Raw genomic sequence first — 23,304 nt, forward strand, 5'->3', positions numbered from 1 at the left:
AGCCGAATTTTAAGGGTTTCATAATCATATTTTAAAACTCTGGTAACTTGAACTTCCGTATCTGCGGACTTGAGTTGATTTTGAGTTTACCGTCCCTTTCAACAGTGATACGGGACCTACTGATTAAAGCGGAATCCGAACCACATGAGCTTCCTCCGGGAATCGAATCTGGATCTCCCACGTTAAAGGCGCATATGCTAACCGCTTGGCCCCGAAGAAGCTCATATCTCTACAAGTCGAAGTTTACCTACCTCCATAATTCGAATTTCTCTTGATGTGATAACTCAAAGTTATAGCTCTATGCTTTTTACGTAATTGTTGTTGTTGCTAATGTGCACGGTAATTGTATTTTACTCATGTCTAGACATGAAAGCCCCCTCCAAAACAATACGTGTAAAGTATTTTATTTTCAGTAGTCATCTTACTGAAAAAACTTCCATAACTTCGAGTTCTAGAGTTTGAACGAATAAAACTTCGAGCTATAGAGGTTATGTAGTCACTTTTAATAAGGAACGCGGAACCACAGTATCTCGAATTTTTGTTGTAGCCATCTTGTTAACTCGAACCTTGAATTACTCAAAAAACTCTAACTCGAATTTTTGTTTATTCACTTCAGCTTCGACTTATCGAGGTCCCACTTTATTTCGTTAAGTGCAAAACATCCAATGTTACCAGAATTCACTATACTGTGACAAAAAAGACAAAACTGCCCATCGTGCTGGAAGATAGTTTTAAAGATTGGTGCTTCCAGGACCTCGATTTATAGGGATAACAAACAGAAGCACACTGACAAGCAAATACACTTTCAAATTTTTTGGCACAGTATAGTAGAAAATAATTAAATCAGATTTATATTTTAAAAAATCGTAAATGACATATATATTTGTACCGAATCCATAGTTTTCGTGGTCGCTAAGTTGATTAGTAACAGTCTCGATGACACTGAAGCCTAAGTTTAGTCAAACAGAACATACAAAACTCTACAACCATCTACAAAATTACTTCGATTTAACATTATAGCTATACTTCATTCTTTTTCCTGCCTAATAGAAGATTGGAATAAATAAATACTCTTCAAAAAAAGTGAGGTTTGAACAAGTTCTGTTTTTTTTTTAATCTTCTTTCTTCTTCACATAGCATTACTCTAATGATGCAATCTTGAATTACATTTGCATCTATAGTAATTTGTAGGTTTATAAATATAGACCACATACAGTGACAAGATCCCGGATTTAGTTAGAGAGAAGATAAAACTCTGATTGTACTTATGTCTTGTGTGATAAATTCTACGCAACACATATCTAACTCAGAATGATTCAGTCTAGTGGATGCCCCATCTACTACGTTTGATTAGATTCTCACGCCTGCATTCTTCATGTTACTAACGAACTTATCACACAACATTTGCATATTTCAGGATTATAAGAATGATGTTCAGAGATCGAGTTTATTAGGGTCACGCAGTGGGACTTGTAAAATTGTACTGTTAGTACATCCGTTCGTTCCGTCATTTCAAAAAGTAACTCTTGAATGAAAAACAAAGGAAATTTTTGAATTCTTGTTTGTTGCAATAAGCAGCTAGAGTGACACCTTCATCTTCACGGGTAACGGTGACTTTTAAAAACTATAGCATTCCTAGCTTCTATGCAACCTGCACATTAGCAGTAAAATACTGATTGCCTATAATAAAAGGATACTGAATCGCGTGGTCCTTTAATAGAGTTTATTATTTTTTTTACTACACTTAATATTTATTAACATTTCATCAGCCAAATTCCAACGATCGCCCTAAACCTTTAGTCAGGAGAAACTATTATTATTATTACTATTATTTGTAATAAACAGCTAGAATGATACCTCAGCCGAATTCGTTAATGGAGTCAATGCGTTAACATATTCACGGGTAACCAGGCCCGTGCTGGCCCACCGGGACACCGGGACGTGTCCCGGTGCGCCCTCCGAAATATCACACTATAAATAATGGTACAAGTTTTTAGTAATAAATTCTTACAGTTTTATTGGTAAAGAACCCGTGAAAGGTGCAGTGCGCCCTTTACATTAGGCGCCCTTGCGAGTCCACATCAAAAATGAACGATTTTATTTACTCTTCTGTATAGCACAGTCCTGTACAATAAATACACACAGTTAAGCGAAGAACCCGTGAAAGATACAGTGTGCCCTTTACATAAGGCGCCCTACGAAACATCACATTATAGATAAGTTGTTTTAGTTATCCTGTATACCAGCTTTGTTTAATAAATTCAAATACTGACTGGTAGTACAGAACCTGTGAAGAATACAAGGCGCCCTTTACATAAGATGCCCTGTGAAATATCACATTATTATTATTATTATTATTATTATTATTATTTAATTTTATTCTTCCGTATTTCAGTTTTGTATTATAAATTCATAAAGTTGTTATTGGCAGAGAACAGGTAAAGAGTATAATCACTTACAGAAATATTATAGTTATATAGCTATAAAACGAAACAATGTGATACATCAAGAATAGTTCGGATACTCAAACGTACGATGCATTTATGTAATACTATACTGACACTAGTCTCTAATTTACGATTTTTACAGCATCGAAGCTTTCACAGTCTTAATATGCATCCATATATGCGAGCATACTGATTGTTCCTGTGTGTTTTAAAGCAGTGTTCGGATAATCAGTACCTGTTGTATTTCTGAAATATAGCTGTTATAATTTTCGTAAAATGTGGTCTTCCTGTCACCACGGCACAGCGCGTCCTCAGGTTGTGGATCGAGGAGAAGGCCTCTGGGATATAGAGGTTAGCTGCGAATATACTGAGTAAGCAGTCGCGGACAGACAAGGGGTGATAATCCAGCTTGAGAATTTGGTGTGAGGCTAACAACCTCATCCTGTAAAAAAAAGGATTGTTCAGGTAAGTTCGCAGAATCCTCGGATCAGAACTGGTAACTTGGCACGAATTTCGCAAAGAAAATCGACATAAGATTTGGAACACGAAACGTAAGAAGTATCTATAGGGCAGGCGCGTTAAAATTTTTAAAAAGGAGTTTAGAAATAGAGGCTGGACCTAGTGGGATATCAGGAAGTTAGATGAGAAGAAAATAGAGGAGTCAAGTCGGAAAATTTTACGTTCTTTTACGGGGAACAAATTAAAAATTACCAACTAGAAACAGGGCTTTCCGTTCACAAACGAATACGTAATATCAGCAATTACATAGGTTGAATTTGTTAATGATATATTTTCTTTTACTTCTCTTAAGAGTCGGTGGTGTAATATTATTTTAAATGCACATGACCCAACAGAAAATAAGGATGGCGATTTAAAGAATACAGTTTTTATGAAAGAATAGAACGGGTGTTTGATCATATCCTGCAATACCATATGAAAATTCTGTTTGGCGGTTTCAATGCGAAGGTAGGACCAGAGGGTATTTTCAAACCGATTATAGGGAATACATGTTTGCATAAGGACGGTTGTGACAACGGCGTTAGACTCGTGAACTGTGCAATATCCAAAAACTTTATCGTGAAGATTACAAAATTCGAACATCATGACATTCATAAATATATTTAGACTTCATCAGATAGGAAAAAGATCAAACTGATCACGTTTTAGTAGACAGAAAAGAACAGCCTAGCACAACTGATGTTCGGTCGTTCAGAGGAGTTGATTGTGATAGTAAGAGAGAGACTATCGTTGAATAAAGGAAATATTCAACATCTGAAAACGAAGCGGTTTAATTTTTTTTTTTTTTTAAATAGAGGAGAGTCAGGTGAGAGGGGAGCCAGATTGAAGTGTCGAATAGATTTTCGGTTTTAGAAGGTTCGGAGTGCACTAATGTTCACGATACTTGGTTGAAATTAGAGATAACATTAAAATTTCAGCAAAAGAAATATTGGAGCACGCAGAAATACGTAGGAACAAACCATGGTTTAACCAGGAATGTACTAAAGTAGCAGAGAAGAGAAAACAGAAGAAACTGCGTTGGCTACATAAAATGCAACGAAATAACTACATAAAATGTCATTTTCATCTGGCAGTGACTTCTAAAACTTCTAAAACTTTTAGAACAAAGAAACGCGACTTTTGAAAGTTAAAATTAATTAACATGAAGATAATAGTGAAAACAAAAACATTCAGGACATGTATAAATGCATCAACGAACTTAAGAAAGGCTATCAACTTTGTGCTTATATATTAAAGAAACCTAAAGGAACAGTTCTCACTGATACAGATATAATCTTAAATAGATGGAAAGATTTCTTTGACGATTTGCTTAACACATAGCCAAAAACTAATGCGCGTGGAGAAAGTGAAATGCATGCAGCATAACCGTATATTCCAGAACCTAACCAGACAGAAATAGAAATTGCTATTTAAAAAAATAAATAAATAAATAAACACACATCTCCGGGTGTAGACGAAATTCTGGTTGACTTAATTTTAGCTGGAAGGGAAAAATTGTAGAGCAAGATACACAAACTCATTCTCATTATCTGGAACAAGGAGGAATTACCAAAAGATTGAAGAGAATCAATCATTGTTCCAGTTCAGAAGAAAAGCAACAAAACAGATTTAATAGTTATCGAGACATTTCTCTTCTGTCAACATCCAATAAATCCTCTTAAACATTGTATTAGCGTGATTGACTCCATACGCAGATGAAATTATTGGAGATTATCAGAACGGATTTAGGTAAAATCGATCAACTATCGACCAGATATTTACCATTCGACTAATACTTGAAAAGAAATTAGAGAATACAACATCCTGGCTCATCAATTATTGACTTTAGACTCTGGTAGGAGGGAAACATTGTACAACATGCTTACAGAATTTGCAATACCGAAAAAGGTAGACTAACTAAGGTATGTATAAATGAATCCGAAAGTAAGGTTCGAGTAGAGAAATTCTTATTCACGAGCTTCCACGTTGAGAATGACCTGAAACAAGGAGATGCATTGTCGTCATTATTAGTTAACTTTGTTCTGGAGAACTCAATAAGGAAAATCAAAGACAGCAATCAGTCTTAGAGCTGAATTATATTTGCCAGGTTATGGCGTATGCTGATGATGTAAATTTAATAAGTAATGACAGAATAATAGAAAGGAATGCAGAAATCTTAATTAACGCTTGCAGGGATATAGGCTTAAAAGTAAATGCAGAGAAAACTGAATAAATAGAAGTTTGTCGGGATCGTAATACTGCATTTTATTGATGCGTTAAAATACCAAATAATATTTTCTTTCGACAAAGTGGATAATTTCAAATATCTAGGATCATTATTAACAGACCAAAACCATAATCACTAAAAAATTTGATGTCAACTGAAAGCAGGGATTTCGTGCTATTATTCACTTAAAAATCTTTTTTGTTCTCGCTAATTCTGTTGAGGAATTTGTAGCTCAAAATATAAAACGATAATCATGCCTGTTGTGCTATATGGTTGCAAAACATGGTCACTGACTCTGAGGGAAAATGGCAGACTGAAAGTATTTGAAAACAAGATTCTTAAACCAGTATTCGAACTCCAAGGGAAACTGGAATGGGGAATAGCGGAAACTTCATAAGGAGGAACTGCATAACTTTATACCGCTTACAAAAACATTGTTAGGATCATCATGTCTAGGAGGCTCAAATGGGCAGGTTATGTAGTCAGAATGGAAGAAATTAGAAACGCTTTCGAAGTTGTAACTGGAAATCCAAATAGGAAAATGGCCGTTAGGAAGACCGAGGCGAAGATGGGAGGACAATATTAAAATGGTTCTCGCAGAGATTGAAATATAAAATAGAAACTGGGTTCAGTTTTCTAAGGACAGAAATCAATGGAGAGCTTTTGTAAACGCGGCAATGATCCTTCTGCGTCCATAGGCGTGCTATATTAAGTTATTGATACATTTAACTTCTTTTTATTTGACAGAAATGTTACTAGGAACCAAACAGTTTTTCTGTAGTAAAGAGGATTTCGATTCGAGTTTAGCTATTTACGTTAATACTAAAACAAATTTGGTGGTGATTTTGATATAAAATGGCACCCATACTTTCTTTCAAAATCTCTCTCTCTCGATATATATATATATATATATATATATATATATATATATATATATATATATATATAAATCCCCGTTTGTATAGGCGCCCTTTTAGTAGACTTGTCCACCGCCCTCATTAGTATCCCAGCACGGCCCTGCGGGTAACTATGTCTAACGGCGACTATCTAGATTCCATTTAAAATCTATAACATTCCTTAGCTTCTATGCAACATGCACGGGAAAAAATAATGGTTGCCTATATATATAAGGATATGCAAAACTTTTCTTACTGCAAATACTCCATATCTCATGCATTGAATCGCGTGATCCAGCTTACTGAGTTTATTTCATTATTGTTTATGATTTCACGACAAAGAATTTGTTTGTTGAAGCTATACCCTATATCAGATGCGGACCAATTGTTGTAACGTGAAAACTTGAACATGTATCCCTGTTGAAGATTAAAAAAAAAAAGTTTATACCAAAGGAGAGAACGTGGCAAAACACAATAGCTCTAGGATCAGGGACAGATTGTGTCTTGAGTAGTGACATTATATCCAGAATGGATGTTTTACCAAGACCATCTTCAGGGTTACCATATGACAAACAAAGATTTCAATTTGTTAGCTGATAAATCTCTTAACAGTCATTTCAGATTTTGCTTCTATTTTTTCGGGATAAAGGAGTCAATACTATCCGTTATTAGGTAAAGTGTCACGTTTTTCATATGTATATTATTATTTCAAATGAATATAAATATAAAAATCAGAGTGAAATCCCCCCGCTGGAGCATCAAATGACACTAACTCTTAATGACAAAGCACAAAAATACACACAACTAAACTGTCACAATACCGTATTGATACAGAAATGTTGAGTTTCTTTCTTTGCGCTTACAACTGAGCGTGTTCTATTTCTTTGAAATTGAACACTGAAACAATATTAAGAATTATTTACAAATATAGTGTATCATAAGTAGCAGTAAAAAACGACCCCACAGTACGGATCCCCGACAGGAGTCTCTTCAAGAACCTATTTGCATAGGGTTTATTTTTAATTTTTCTGGACTCCACAGAGCTGGTTTCGCTGCCACTGTACAAAAGCATACCATTAATCAAGTTCACGCAGTTGCCTGTACCCTCCCCTAAAAAGAGAACATTTCCCCATTTTCTTAAAAACATACCAACACGATTTTTAAAGCCTCAAGTGGACGTATGGTAACCCAAACAATTTTGCAAGGCAAGGTTGTTGGTAGCCGGCCTTTTTTTTCTGACTTCATAGAGTTACTCTATTTCGCAGAGTTATTTTAATGTTCCTATCTCCGGCCCGAATTGGGCTAGACACATGAAGCGAAGGCGGAAATTAGAATAGCAAACCAGAAAATGCATGACTCACGCACATTCAGCAAATCGTTGCCTCGAGATAATAGGGGAAAGGGAAAAAATAAAATGCTCCCCTATATAGTATGCTTGTTAGTTTGTCCTGGCCCGCACTGCTTTATAGTAATTTCAAATTTATAAAAATTAAATAAAGTACAGTTCAAATCAACTGTAACTGATGTACTGATTGTTACGCTGATGCAAACCGCTAGAATGTGCCCCCTACTGTGCAATGACTGCAGTGTATGTTATAATTAGGAGCACAACATCTACTGTTTGTCTAGTAAAGAGATAGCTCCAAGATTCAAACAGCCCAAATCGAGTATGAAATTTATCTTACAAAGTGGCAAGTGAAGCGGCATTATGGGAATGCGACATGTCGGACAACGCAAGACATTTACCTTTAAAAGCAAAAGAATATTACAACATGAAGAAAAGAAGTAGATGGGCATTTATTTGCCGGAAGTTTACAAGTAATATCAGGGTGTAAGTTTCCTATGAATACTGAAGTCTTTATGAATACTGAGAAAACAGGAGAACCCAGAGAAAACCCACGCACACGGTGTTTGTCCACTACAAAGTTCACTTGGTGTAAGCGGGAATCGAACTAGGGACCCCACGAGCCAACAGTGAACGCCTTACTAAAATATATCAACAACAGAATTACGATATGATTTGCTTCTCCTGGTATAGTGCCATAACCGCAATCGTTAAACGTTTCCAGAATTGGCAGTGTCAGAATTGGCCCGTATTACCCACAAAACAAAATACTGGAAGTGTCGTTTTCCAGTGACTATTTGGCAATGGTATGTGATTCAGATATACCTACAAAGGGTGGGATCATAGCATCAAGTGAGTCAATGGAATTTCAGAAGGGTCGATAAACAATATTTAGAACATTTTAGACAACAAAACAACTATGATCACGCAAAATTTATACACGAACAACTCCGTACCCAAGGTCGTGGGAGAGAATATTGGAGGTTTGAAGCACTGAGTAAAAGCATCTATATTTATTGTTTATGTATATATATAAAGGGAAGGGCTCGTAGAGAAATTTTTATAGGAAAATGCTGTACGGACCATGGGACATTCTTGATGTGAACAACAATGTTTGCTGAATGGATTGGCCAGCAAACATTCAAACAGACCAACTGGTTTATTCAAACTCGTCAAGAAACTGGAGAGCTCTTTCGTGGGTAAGCGGTTAGCGTACGTGCCTTTGGTGTGGGAGGCCCGGGTTCGATTCCCGGTGGGAGCTCATGTGGTTCGGATTCCACGGTAATCAATAGTCCCGTCTCATATAGCCTCGCTGCTGAAAGGGGGTATTAAACTCAAAACCAACTCAGAAAAATGGAAACCCAGTTACTGCTTCACATATAACATCTATAGGACAAATATCTGACACTGTGAAACTGGCAGTTTTCCGAGAAAAAAGTAACTGTTCACTGTCAATCCGACACGTATATCATGTATACCATGAATATTTGATACTGCATAACCGGTAGTGTTTCGCGAAATTCTGAAAAGTTTGCCTCGCGAGTGGCTGCCGTAATCAGAAAAATGAAATTTTTGAGTTTTACGTCCCACGATTATGCCGGTTAGGCTAATGGAGACGGTGATGATGAGTTATGAATTAAATGGTGGAATGAAGAAAGTGGGAGGAAACGGGAGAACCCCGAGAAAACCCACGCACACGGTGTTTGTCCACCACAAAGTTCACTTGGCGGGGGCTGGGATCGAACCCGGGACCTTAAGCACCAGAGGTGAACGCTCTACCACTGAGCCACCGCGGCCCCCCTGCCGTAATCAGAGTAAGCGGTATTTACGATGTACTGATAGCACACGAGCCCCCACAGACTCATTTAGAGATAGACAGAGAAGGGAGTGGGGAGAGAATAGTTTTTTTCTAGGGAAATTACCAGAAAACATTAAAGAATCAATCAAATTTTCAAAAAAAGATTCTATGATTCAGTAAAGGATTTTACATATCCTGCATTGCATGTTTTCTCCTTAATTAAGGTATCAATTGTTTTAATTCTACCTCAATGTCTGAGAACTTTTTATGATAAGCTGTACAGAAAGTACGACTGCCGCCTTCATTTTAATCAATTACTGACCTCCAGTTACAAGATATTGCACTTACAGACAGGTGTCATCTTTATAACTACGCCACAATCAAATGATCAATTATCTCAGTGGTTAACGAATCATCTTATATTTCTACACATACACGGAACATGTCATGTACATTAAAATCTGACAACGAAATACACGCACACATATAACTATATAGCTGAGACTTGTTTTATTATTCGGGGAACAGTCATTAAAGATAACCTCATTATTGAAGTACGATTACGCAAGATATATTCCTGAATTTCCGCAATGACAGGAACCGTATTGCCGAGTACTTAAGTACATTTTCAAGTACTTCAAATGCTTCGATCAATAAATGACAATTGGCTTGTTTTTGCAGTTGAGTTTATTTCTCAGTTTTCTTCACTGAACGTCTCTTCTTTATAAACATTGCAAGCTATATATATATATATATATATATATATATATATATATATATATATATATATATATATATATATATATATATTCTGCCCTCTCGTTGATCCAGTTTAAGATTAGAAATTATCCGTAATTATGGACACTACCGGCATCTATGGTCCTTTAAGTCTCAGGTATGAGGGATAACGTCCCTCGGCGATTATAGTATCCAAGGAAGTGGGGAAGAAAGGAAACCGACTGAGACTTTTATATTAGATACTCTCCCGGCATTTGCCTGGTAAGTGAAATGAGAAAACTCTAGGAAAATCTCACTTAGGATGGCTGGCCTGAAAATGCTTTTACATCTTTTCGATCAAATGTCCCCACCGGGAATCGAACGTAAGACCGTTCGTACCAAAGGCAAGAGGGTTAGCGAATACGCGGAGCTTCTGTTAACCAGTTTAGATTAGCTTTTGACCATCACTAATGTTCAAACACGAGACGAGATTCCATACGAGAAATTTCACAGGAATTTGTGGGCAACATTAATTCACCCAAGTCTTAGATTTCAAACAGTTCACCCAAGTCTTAGATCTCATACAGTTCACCCAAGTCTTAGATCTCACAGTTCACCCGAGCCTTAGATCTCAAACAATTCACACAGTCATAGATCTCACAGTTCACCCGAGTCTTAGATCTCATACAGTTCACCCGAGCCTTAGATCTCAAACAATTCACACAGTCTTAGATCTCACCGAGTCTTAGATCTCATACAGTTCACCCAAGTCTTAATCTCAAACAATTCACACAAGTCTTAGATCTCATACAGTTCCCCCAAGTCTTAATCTCAAACAATTCACACAAGTCTTAGATCTCACAGTTCACCCGAGTCTTAGATCTCAAACAATTCACACAAGTCTTAGATCTCAAACAGTTCACACAAGTCTTAGATCTCAAACAGTTCACACAAGTCTTAGATCTCATACAGTTCACCCAAGTCTTAATCTCAAACAATTCACACAAGTCTTAGATTCGAAACAGTTCACCCAAGTCTTAGATCTCAAATAGTTCACACAAGTCTTAGATCTCAAACTGACACCCAACTCAAACATTATTTTAATGTTACATGATTCACAGTATCAATCTTAGCAAAGAAAATTACTGAATAAAGATCAATCAAAAAGGAAAACTCGATCAGATGGCTGAACAAACCGATTTTGTACGCTAATTTATAATTTTAATTGAGTTTATCCAAAATTTGGTTCTTGTATGTTAACTTTTTTTTTTTTTTTTTTTTTGCCACACCCCTAAATTATTCGTCAGCCATGCCAATACTCTGTCATTACTAACTGTGACAGTCTGGCCTAACTCTGGTTGCTGTTTCCAGGGAGAGTCAACGACACACACAATGCATCACAGATCTGTAATGCTAATCATTTAACTCTTGCTTCCTTCCATCCTCTACACCAGGCATCTTCAAACTACAGCCCGCCACAGTTTATTTTAATTAAATTGTAAAATTGACTACGTGATTCACACAAATAATAAGATGTTTTTATACGACCAATTAAGAAATACAATAACTGACACGCATACTGAAATTGAATTGCAATTAAAAAAGATATGAAATTTATCCTAACACACAACCAGTGGCATACAAAGGTGATTCACATCATTAAATTAAACATTAAAATTATAATCAATGAGATTAGGTAGCTATAACTTTCCATTGATAATTATTTGAAGTGCATCAAGTTTACTAGTGGAAATAATCAGCAGCGACTTCAAATGCTCGTAAGTTAACTAGGGTATGTCAATATTATTTTTGTATATTTCATTTTGAAGAAAGATTTTTCAAACATATAAGTAGTTCCGAAAATGGAAAGAATGGCACAAGTAAATTTATGGAGCTAATCAAACTGTATGAGTGGAAGACTTATAGAATTCCAGCAATGATGAATTTAAATATTTGTTAACAACACTATCTATGGCCTTCGATTGAATATTGTAACAAAAGAAACACTGGCCAAAGTTTAAACATACACTATATTTTAAACTATAATGTGTAACGGTGTCGGATATCTACCATATCCTTCATCAGATAGTGTCTGAATAGAGATATGTTAGATATCCGAAACCGTTACACATTATAATTTAAAATACAGTGTGTGTTGAAGCTTTGGTCATTGTTTCTTTTGTTAAATATTCGTCTTTCAAAATGTTGGTGCATTGCAAATCAATAATTTTCATTTGAAGTTTTGAGGCAAGGGCTTCTATGTTGGAGTTAAAAGAATTTTGAAAAATCCTGATTTCGTTTGCAATTGCATGAAAATCTGAAAAACGAGACTCAAGATATATTTTTAAAACACCCAAAGTTTTCACTGCAGAATATACCGAAAATAAGAATCTCAGTTTGCTAACTTAATGTTTGCCATGTATTAAAATGTGTGAAACATTTTTCCTCACGAGAATTGAAAAAATAAAATGAAATCTTTGAGTTTTACGTCCTACGGTTATGCCAGTTAGGCTAAAGGAGACGGTGATGATGAGTAATGAATGAGATTGTGGAATGAAGAAAGTGGGAGGAAACGAGAGAACCCCGTGGAAACCCACGCACAAGGTGTTTGTCCACCACAAAGTTCACTTGGCGGGGACTGGGATCGAACCCGGTACCCCAAGCACCAGAGGTGAACGCTCTACCACTGAGCCACCGCGGCCCCTCACGAGAATTGAAACAAAACGACTTTTTGTCGAAAGGGCTTAATATGAGTGTATAAATAAGGCAGAAGATGGCTTTCTCCTTGCATTTCTTTGTACTACCATAAATAAATTGTATAAATTTGGGTCTGGGGAATCGGCGATCTGCACATGTTCAATAATTGGGTTCTGCTTTAGGCTTAACAGAAGGTTGCAATCCCATCTACTGTTTAATGAAAGATCAAAACTACGCTCCTTCATGGGAGTCGAACACATGACCATGCATCAAAGGCACGCGCGCTAGCCACTAGACCATAGATAAGGGAAGCATACTTGGGGCGATGGATAGCATTGTCAAATTCTGAACAGATAACTCTCGAAAATCATGATTAGGTTTTCACTTTCCACATGTAGACTTCAAATAAATGGTACTTCCAAGTGTGATATTTTTCGCTGACTCATTCATGGGCCGTCAGATGAAAGTTACTAAGACATTGCAACATGCATAAGGAAATTTTTGTTGTTAGAGTTCAGTGTACATTAAATGGAAAGGAGTATTTATTTACTTTCTGCAAATGTAAACATAGATCAACTGTCATCTTTTAATGTACACGAAGAATCAGTTTCCAAAAATATGGAAATTTATTTTTAAGCGAAGTAGTATCTCGACTTACGAGTGTTGTCTCTTGCGAAGGAATATTCGACTAACAAGCAGGGAACATAGGACGAAAAAAAAAAATAACTATGGTGCTGAATATATATATATATATAATTTTTTAAACTTTTACTCCATTGATTCATATAGTTGAGAATGAAATCTTTGAGTTTTACGTCCTACGCTTATGCCGGTTAGGCTAAAGGAGACGGTGATGATGAGTGATGAATGAAATGGTGGAATGAAGAAAGTGGGAGGAAACGGGAGAACCCCGAGAAAACCCACGCACACGGTGTTTGTTCACCACAAAGTTCACTTGGCGTGGGCTGGGATCTAACCCGCGACCCCAAGCACCAGAGGTGAACGCTCTACCACTGAGCCACCGCGGCCCCCGTTAGGCTAAGGGAGACAATGATTAAGGCAAACGAATGATGAAACGAAGAATTGGTCGGATGAGAAAGTGAGAGGAAACGATAGTACCTGAGAAAACCCACGAGTATGATGATGTCCACCACAAACTTACTTGGTCGGGATCGAACCAGGGTCCCCACGCACCAGAGATAACCGCTCTATCAGTGGGACACCGTTCCCCCACAGGAAGATAATGAGCAGGAAAGTTTTTTTTACTAAGTTCAGCAAGAAATCGATGTCAAATATCGCGAATAGGTAAATATTACGAATAGAGTGTTTGGACAGGCGGCGCTCTGTCAATAGAGTTCCGGTCATTACTAGAAGTAATCCATGTACTTTAGGTTTTTGTTGCCTACAATTTTCTTTTCAAACGTCATTTTTTATTTACATTCCTTGAACATAAGACCCTCTGACAAAGCTATAAAATGAACACTGTATTGATCCACTAGATAACACAAGAGCCTTTAGGTTACGCTATTAATTCTTCTTCTCTTTCAGTTGGTGAGAAGTGAACAGGTGTCTATGACAAGTCAATGCAACAATGGCAGACACAAGGCGTTAACCATGAAGACCGTTATTTATATTACTACACAAGAGGATTGGTTCCACGAAACTGTGAGAGTTCTGTGAAGGAAAAAGAACATACACCGATACTCCTACATACAAACGAAAATCCACTTTAAAAACGACAAAACGAAAAAAAAATAATAATAATAATAATCATGATAAGTAGTATTTATGTTCATATCCTGTAAAGAAATGTCTATGCGATGAATACAACAGAAGGTGACCACAATGTATGTTGCAAATTGCTCAAAGAAGAGAATTCCACCCTGATATGGATACTGATGGACGCCATTTTAATGATAGTGATTATCTCGGGGAATACACTGACAATTTGTGCTATAGTGTTTCACAGGAAACTGTCAACCGTTGCGAACCAATTTATTCTGAGTTTAGCTGCTGCTGATTTACTTGTTGGGATTACCATTCCATACCATACAGCATTTTACATCAATTCCACACTCGGACAAAATCAATATACTTGTTTACTACGTTTTACACTCATGATTTTTGCGTGTGTGGATTCAATCTACAATCTTATGGCGATTGCTGTTGACAGATACATCGCTATCATTCATTCCCTTCATTACTGCCGTTATATGACAAAAAGGTAAGTTGTCTTGCTTCATTACAATATCGCTTCTAGGTAATAATTTATATAGGGTTGTTAATAGTAACAGAACAGAAAATGCTTTGGGATCCCGAAACTTAAACGTTTCTAATTAAGTGTGCTTCGGAAAGAGAATCGGAATATATTTCTACTAATCGATTCTGTTCAAGGAACCGAACATCGTCATTCAACGTGCATCGATACGAACCGGAATACATTTCTACTTTTCCAGAACCCAAAATCGAAATTCGCGTTCGTCGGTAAGAGAACTGAAATATTTCTACAAATCTGTTCTATTTCACAGAACCCAAAAACGTAATACGGCGTGCGTAGGTGAGAGAACTGGAATATATTTCTAAAAATCGGTTCTTGAACTAGAACCGATTTATAAAACGTTGGGTCTCTCTCAGATGCACTCTGAACTGAAAATCATAATGCGGAGTGCATTAGTAAGAGACCCAACATATTACAAGTCGGCTCTATTTCACGGAACCGAAAATCGTAATTCAGCGTGCGTCACTGAGGGAACCGGAATATATTTCTATAAATCGGTCCTATTTCACGGAATCGAAAATGGAAATTCAGCGTGAGTCGGTGAGGGAGCCGGAACGTATTTCTACAAATCGGTTCTATTTCACGGAACTGAAAATCGTAATTCAGGGTGCGCTGATGAAAGAACCAGAATATATATCGACATCGTCATTTGCAAACATCATTAGGTGAAGATCGCTACAATCTGCAAACGATGTTGAACAACCGTGCGGTGTTGTTAAAAAACATATAGGCGTGTTAGAAAAACGAACTGATTTTCTGTTAACGATAAATTATATATTGTTTATTGAAAGGTTATTCATTTCAAAATAACACCATCGTGCAGCTACAAAACGATGGAGAAGATTTTTCTATTCTTCGTAGCAGTGCTGGAATACTTACCAGCTCGTCGGCTACATCTTAAGGATATTATCCAAAATACCAAAATGGCACCATTTCAAGTGGCTTTTGAGAAAGGGAAATAAAAAGTCACAGGGACTGACACCTGGCGAATAAGAGGGCTGAGAACAACAGGAATGCTTTATTGCTTAAAAAAAAAAATCATTGATGGAAACTGACGTGTTCTTATGATGCAGCTTCCACGTGCGTGCAATACCTGGTCGGACACGTGTCATTTTCCTGAGTCTTTTAGAGACTTCCCGATAGAAGTTTGGTCCACAGTTTGTCCTGGTGGCAGAAATTCATTCAAGATGACTCTAGACTGTGAGAAAAAAAAAATCAGTTCAATTTTGGATCTGCTCATTCTCACTGGTTCGTTTTCATTTGTTTTGAGCCTTCTAAAAAAGACTTGTGCCCTAGACGGGAAATCTTGTCCACAAGCCCTTTGTTACTTTTCGTTAAGTCGCAGTAGCGGTTTTGCCAAATTTTACACGAAATTTGATGGCACAGCGTTTGCTCAATCTTTTGCCGGCCCATTTCCGTAACGCATCTCACAAACACAACTTCACTGACGCTCTAAACAATCGTGCAATAACTGGAAGAAGTTCTACCTTGTAATGAGTGAACGCCAAAGGTAAACTTAACTGCCGTATGAAGGTGGCGCCAGCAGCGTTGCAGATTCATGTAGTGTTGCCAGTCTCTTACTTTTTAAACATATCTTGTACTTTTCTTTTCTCTGTAATTTCGCTTCTACTTCAATAACCTAGCAGTTTCGGTTTAGGAAAAGATTTTCTGGTACAAATTCCGAAAACTTTAAAAAAAAAATCAGAAAATTTAACCTCTTTTCATACCGCGCCCGGAATTGAGGTCACTGAGCAGAAACTCAGATGTCATTTATACTTGTGGGTTCCGTTACTATTAACAATCCTGATTGCAGAACACATTCATTTTCAGGTTTTAGTATAGAGCAAAAGCCTAAGAAAAGTTAACGGATTAAAATTAAAATAGCAATTTTCACTATTATACAATAAGTCTGATTTTCGGTTGTGGAAGTTAATGTAAAATTTGACGCACAGCATTAAGAACACGGGAAAATTAATGAAATCTTATTAAAAGCGGTTTTTAAATAACACTGATAATGATAAAAAAATAAAAGAAAAGTGTCATAAAATATAAAAAAATATGATATTAATCATTTCAAAATATAATCTTTATTTCTCTGTTAGTTCTACGAGGAACACAATTTTTAGATTATACATAGAACCTGCTGTTATTTGCATAAGATTTTATTAAATATTTAAGGCCTTATAAGAGACATATGTAGCATTTGATACGGATCACATATTAAGCTGAAGGTCCAACTTCTACTTCCAAAAATTAAAGCGGAGCTTTAATAAATAAATAAAAAAAAAAAATCACATATAAAGCAATACTAAAAGTATCAATTCTGTTTCTCGAAGAACTGCTACTTTCAGCATATACTACTTTTGGAGAATTCGCTGTTGGTTAGTACTGAATATAGTTATATACAGTGGGAAAAGGGCAAATTATAGTAATTACTACGATGAAACACGGAAAAAGAGAAAGAGAAAAGCAATGAAAACAGTAAACCTCTACATCAGACAGTCTACCACCATAGTAAAACGAGAATCAATGAGTTTATTTTTCTCTCGCTGTTTCTAATTTTACCGAAATTAAGATAGAGTATGGTTTTCACCGCGCCATTGTCTGTCAAATAAAGGCATGTGTCGATTCCTTCTCCACACAGATTTCTTTCCTTGCTCTCAAGAAAAGTCGACTTCTACCCTAGAACTAAATCATAACACGATATTACAAGGTCCATTCAATAAATAATCGGAAAAGTTGCATAAAATAAACAGAACTTCGACGATGTTTGTGCTTCTTAATTATTTTTTGGTGATGTCTTAGAACTATTATTAGATGGACCTGGCACGCCTGCCTCGCGAACGGGATGCTGAAGATCAGTGAAACAAGATGGTGGCATGTCATTACATTTCTGTTAGTCTGTCGATTGGTTCAAACCCTTCGGCTAACAGAAATCTAATGACACTCTGCTGCTGCACGTTGGTGCAAATCTGTAAAGATGATGCCGCCATCTTGTTTCACTGATTCCCAGCATCCTGTTCGCGAGGCATGCGTGCCAGACCCATCTGATAATGGTTCTAGGACACCACCAGAAAACAACAAAGAAGCACAAACTTTATTGAAATTTTGTATTTTTTAAACAAGTTTTCCGGTTATTTATTGACTAGACCTTGCATATTCTATCCACTTGTACAGTCACAAACATTAATAAATGAAGGTTGGAGCCATAAGAAATAATGGTTTCAGCCTCCATTTATTAATGTTCGTGACTGTATATTCGTATCTGATATAAACAAATGCAGGTGCGCTAAAATTCCGATTGTCTAATACTGTCGTATTAAACATCCTCAAGAAAAAGTAGTTCATTCTCAGTTTTTAAAATTTTGTACAGGTTATTACTGAAAGCTAAAATAATTATATTTAACGAAATTAACATTTTTTTAAAGTACCTATCCAGATTAGCATTTGAACGTCTCCTAGCGCCAGTTCTTAAATCAGCATGGGTGATCATGATGAACACATGAAACATAGACAACTTAAGTGTCCAATGACTTGGCGAAATGATGTAATCGTTAGTTTGTTTACAATCACGTGTGGTTCTTACAACGGACGCAGAATACAAAAAAGCTATAAATTAATCTTAAAACTTGGTTGGATGTACTCAACTAGCAAATTGTACTCATATCATGAGAGTGATGTTCAAAAGTTAATCTCCATCTATAGACATTTTAAGATTTATATTAGTGGTGGGAACAAAAACCGATTCGGTTTTCTATCAAAAACCGGTTTCAGTGAAAACCTGACCGTTTTGGAAAAACTGGAATGAAAGCCGGCTTTGTCCATCTCTCATTTATACTGCGAGAGAAAGCTAAAAAGTAAGTTTCCCTGGTGGTTAAGGACAGAAGTGTTTCTGCCAAGACAAATACTATATTGAGAAAATAAAGACCAAGACTTATTTTATTTTCCCACGTAAGAACCAAGGACGTGGAAGAGGAATTTATATCGCTTTTCAATGTTTAATCCTCCTAACCCTCTTTTTTTTTAAAAAAGTACATGTACTGTATAAGGAAAAGCGACTTCATGGCTGTCTTTACATCTTCATTAATTCTAAAGAATCTTCCTCAATGCGGAAAGAACTGGAAGTCATTGGGCGCGATGGCAAATGGGCAAGACTCTCCCAACGGATAGTGGTAAAATAGTTTTGCGTTCCCATCGCCGAGTGTTATCTCGCACTGTCGTCCAAACGCAGAATGCCAGACGTCAGAAATCTAGGCCGCTTAACTGCGAATAGTGCACCTCAAGTCTTGTCAGTGACAATAACGTTAAGCACTGATTGTTCCAATGTCCCAGAATGGCTCACTCATCCGAACTTTCTCCTAGAACTGCAATAGTGCCATCTGCAGAATTTCAGTTCACCAACTGAAATATGGTTGTCTCTCGCATTAAACCGAAATCTTGATTGTGCCATTGCTTTACAATTTCTCAAAAAAACCTCTGACTTCTCTTAGTATATCTAACATTTTTTATGGTACTACTTCTTCGTATCTCGATTTTTCACTCAATTTGGAGTAAATTCTCCACAATCCGGCCTGTCCAGTAATTCGGCATACTCTGTTGGGCTAATATTCAAGTCTCAGGAACACATTACTGCAGGTCCCTGCGCGCCGAGTAGAAAACGCTTAATATAGTTTTCTGCTCGCCCCGTCTAAATACAGTACGTTTTAGACAACCTTCATATGACTTTTTTTTTTAAAAAATGCAATCCACAGTTGTTTCTGTTTTTCTTATATATATATATATATAGACAATAATACTAAATGATTAAAAAAAACTAACACAAATAGGGATAATAGCAAATGTCCAATACTTTTACCCACGGCAAAAAAGGAAAATCCCCAAATGGGGAGCATGCTAGTTAACTGGTTAAGCAAGACGAACTAAAGCAATGACCCGTTTCCAACCTCTGCAGTTCAAAAAGGTATTTAGAAAACTACGAATCAGGAATAGAAGTGAAGGCATAGATTTGGGTAATAGGAATACGTATATGCAAGAACTGAGTAATTTTGACCGTACTCTACTGGTATCCATTTGCAAGCGTTTAGTATTTCTTCGATATAAGCCGCTATGTTAAATGTAATTACTGTTTCCTTTTCTTTCCAGGAGAGCGCGACTACTAATCGGCGCTGGTTGGCTACTCTCCCTGATACTTGCAACTATTCCTCTTTACTGGAATCACTGGGAAGAAAGTGCGGACGGTTGTGTGTGCTGTGAACTGACCATAGTGATGAAACAACTTTACATTGTGGGAATCCTTACCCCATTATTCCTTTTGCTATCTGTGGTGATGATTTTCATTTACTGGAAAATTCACAAAGAAGCTAAAAGACACGTACTGCGCCATCGCAATTCAAATGTGAACTATACCACTAACGAAGGGACCAAATCGATGCATGTCGTGACTCTAATAGTTGGGTGTTTTGTAGTCGCCTGGCTACCCTTTATGACGGTGATCTCAATTCAATCCATTATACAGAAAGATCGAATCGAAATGGAGCGATTGTATAGGATAATGTTTTACGTAGCCATGTCCAACTCTTGTTTAAACCCCATTATTTATGCTTGGAAAAACAGGGACTTTAAGTATGCGTTCTTGCAAATGTTACAATGTAGATCAATGAATTCATCTCCAGATTTTGAACTTCATTCCACGTTCAAACAGAGAGTGTCTGTTATTAGTGCATTAAGTTGCAGAACGCCCAAGCTTGAAGACAGCAGCAGTCTCTAATTTGTATCGCAAACCAAATAAATCTATACACAGCTTAATACGCATGTCTTATTTTGTAATTAACTGTATGGATGTTAACTAAATGGTTTAAAATAGAAGATCGTAGGATGGAAAATGAAATCTTTCAATTTAACGTCCCACGTTTGTGCCTTTTACGCTAAGGGAGAAGATGATTAACCTTCATCCGCTCGGGCACTGCCAATTCAAGTTTCCGCTCGCGCCGATGGCAATTTGGCCGTCATCGATTATTCACGTTTTTCAACATTGTGCATGATGCAGAGCTATGTTTTGAATTAGGTTTAGTAAATCAAACCAAATCACTGTTGACCAAGATTATATATTTAAATTAAATTATAACACTGCTAAATATGAATGAATACACAGTGAAGAAAACACGAAAGAACAGAATCTAACCTAATCAACACCCACGTCATTGTCCTCGTTGTGAGATTGCAGGCATATATTGCAAGCAGTGGCGTATTTACGATTTTCTTTCGGGGGGAGCTTTGCTAACTTTCGGGGAGGGCTTTGCCTGAAAATGTGAAAATTCTGCAAGATATTTCATATACTTTACTATAGTAAGTAAGATTTGGGGGGGGGCTTAAGCCCGGAAGCCCCCCCCCTAAATACGCCACTGATTGCAAGTAATAGTAATGGTTGAATGGTTTTTGCAGACATTTTTAGGCCAACCACAATCTTTACAATCAAGGCGAATTCTGTTGTTTTTTCTTGACTCGCAGATGTAGCAAATATCTCTTCGGATTGGTTGGAGTGGTTCATCATCGGTAGTTCGCTTTCTGTATTGTGTTACGAACACCAGCATTTTTTTTTTGGGGGGGGGGGGGGTGAGATTTTAGAACGAGCTTTCAGGTTTTCATTCATTAGCTCTAATGCTAACTCGTACAGATATGGTCGTCTTTTATTATTTTTGATGTTAGAGCAGTTAAAAATGAAGCAGCCAATGAAAAATAACGAAACTTTTACTTACATTTTTACGTAAATGCGCAATAAAAAATTCACGTTTTCGCTTGCACTCGCGGCAGATTGGCCGTCCACCCTCCACCATCAACTTTGGGATTGTGTTGAGCTGGAAATAGTCGCTGGTTAGACTGCAACCACACATAATTTAGAGAGCGGGAGTGTAAATAGAGAATACACACTCCCTCCAGTCATAATCTTAGAGCTCTGGGAAGAATGGCACACAAAAACTAAAAATGACGGTCAATTTGCCGCGGGCACTAGCGGATGAAAGTTAAAGTAAGTGAATGATGGAAGGATTGGTGAAATGAGAAAATGGGAGGAAACAGAAGTACCCCGAGAATACCCACAAACACGATGTTGTCCACCACAAAATTATTTGGCCGGGGATCGAAGCAAGGACCTCACGCACCAGAGGTAAATGCTCTCCACCGTGTCCCGCAAGATCGTAGATAAGCGGTGCTGATGTCTTTCAAGCGGACTCTAGGATGTACTAATGCAATTCAGTTATAATAGTTATTATTTACAAGTAGTAAGTGTTGCCATCGTTCGGAGTAATCAAACAGCAGGTATAGTCAGCGACAAAAGTTCTTTTCATTTCATGAAATTATTAGTTTCGTAAGCAACTTCAGAATGGAGTAAGAATTTCAGTAGTTTTCACTAAATTAAGAAGAATGTAATCTTCTGTACGTTCCCGTCATACCGCCATTATTTCCAAAATAAATTTTACCAAACGGAAAGAACTTTTGTCGCTGACTGTACAATCCGCAACTTAAAAGTGTACAGTTTTTCATACAAAGTAAATAAACAGACAGGCAATCTATTTCAGCAGAACACAAACTATTACCTATACCGAACTGGCAACGAACAACCTACTTTTTAGTGACAAAAAAATTGCTTCTCAAAAACTACGCATGAGAATTCAGTCTCAAGCATTTTTTTTGTTCTGCTCGATCTTAACTATCAATTTATCTATGTCTAATCTTTCACAGGGTGTCTACTAAAATTCCAAAATGATATTTCGTGACCTTTTCTTTACCAAACCATAAAATTTTGTAACATTTTAAGAGCGAATTAGACTGAATTTTCATGAATGCGATAGAAGCGTGCTTTGCTTGTGATTTAGTAGCGTTTAAAGCCGACCATCAACATTTTTGGTGGTGAATTTTGACGTTTTATACAGCAAATTTTTTTCAGTCTGTACTTATATTTGTACAGATTTAAAAAAATCCTGACCCAAAAGCTAAATTTCTTGACTTTCATGACCGTTTTCTGATTTCGTGACTTTTTCATGACTTTCGTGACCGATAGACACCCTGTTTCAACAATATTGATGTTAAAACAAAAGTGGAGAATACATATAACGTGTAAATATTAGGTGGAGAATACATAATGTGAAATTTCACGTTATGAAACTGCTAGAACTTTAGATTATATATATTACGATTCCCAAAAACGTTATTCCTGGGAATAGTCACTGTATTTTACTTCTGATTTCTCAGGAAATTGTCTCAGTGATGCTCCCGTAAGTCTTCAATTTCCTTCAATCAAGTTTCATTACATCAACTTTACTTTGTATAATTGGTTCATTTATACTCCCAATGAGAGAACGTTGAAGACCTTACACGAATGAAAGTTTCATCCAATTGCAGTATT

General features: G+C 36.8%; 2 protein-coding genes across 3 annotated transcripts in view; one reads left to right on the plus strand and one right to left on the minus strand.

Annotated features, from left to right (window-relative positions):
* The window catches only part of mAChR-C (muscarinic Acetylcholine Receptor, C-type), a 30,186-nt gene extending 9,498 nt beyond the window's left edge, over positions 1 to 20,688 (plus strand). Inside the window, exons 2-3 of the mRNA XM_081753047.1 lie at positions 14,174 to 14,849; positions 20,046 to 20,688. Coding sequence (XP_081609173.1) covers positions 14,446 to 14,849; positions 20,046 to 20,670 — 1,029 coding nt within the window. The 5' untranslated portion in view covers positions 14,174 to 14,445 and the 3' untranslated portion in view covers positions 20,671 to 20,688. The remainder of the gene's footprint in view (positions 1 to 14,173; positions 14,850 to 20,045) is intronic.
* The window catches only part of nonC (serine/threonine-protein kinase Smg1), a 358,879-nt gene that overhangs the window by 204,385 nt on the left and 131,190 nt on the right, over positions 1 to 23,304 (minus strand). The gene's annotated exons all lie outside the window — the stretch shown is intronic.

The sequence above is a fragment of the Thermobia domestica genome, chromosome 3 (assembly GCF_964235325.1).
Source record: "Thermobia domestica chromosome 3, izTheDome1.hap1.1, whole genome shotgun sequence".
Lineage (NCBI taxonomy): Eukaryota > Metazoa > Arthropoda > Insecta > Zygentoma > Lepismatidae > Thermobia > Thermobia domestica.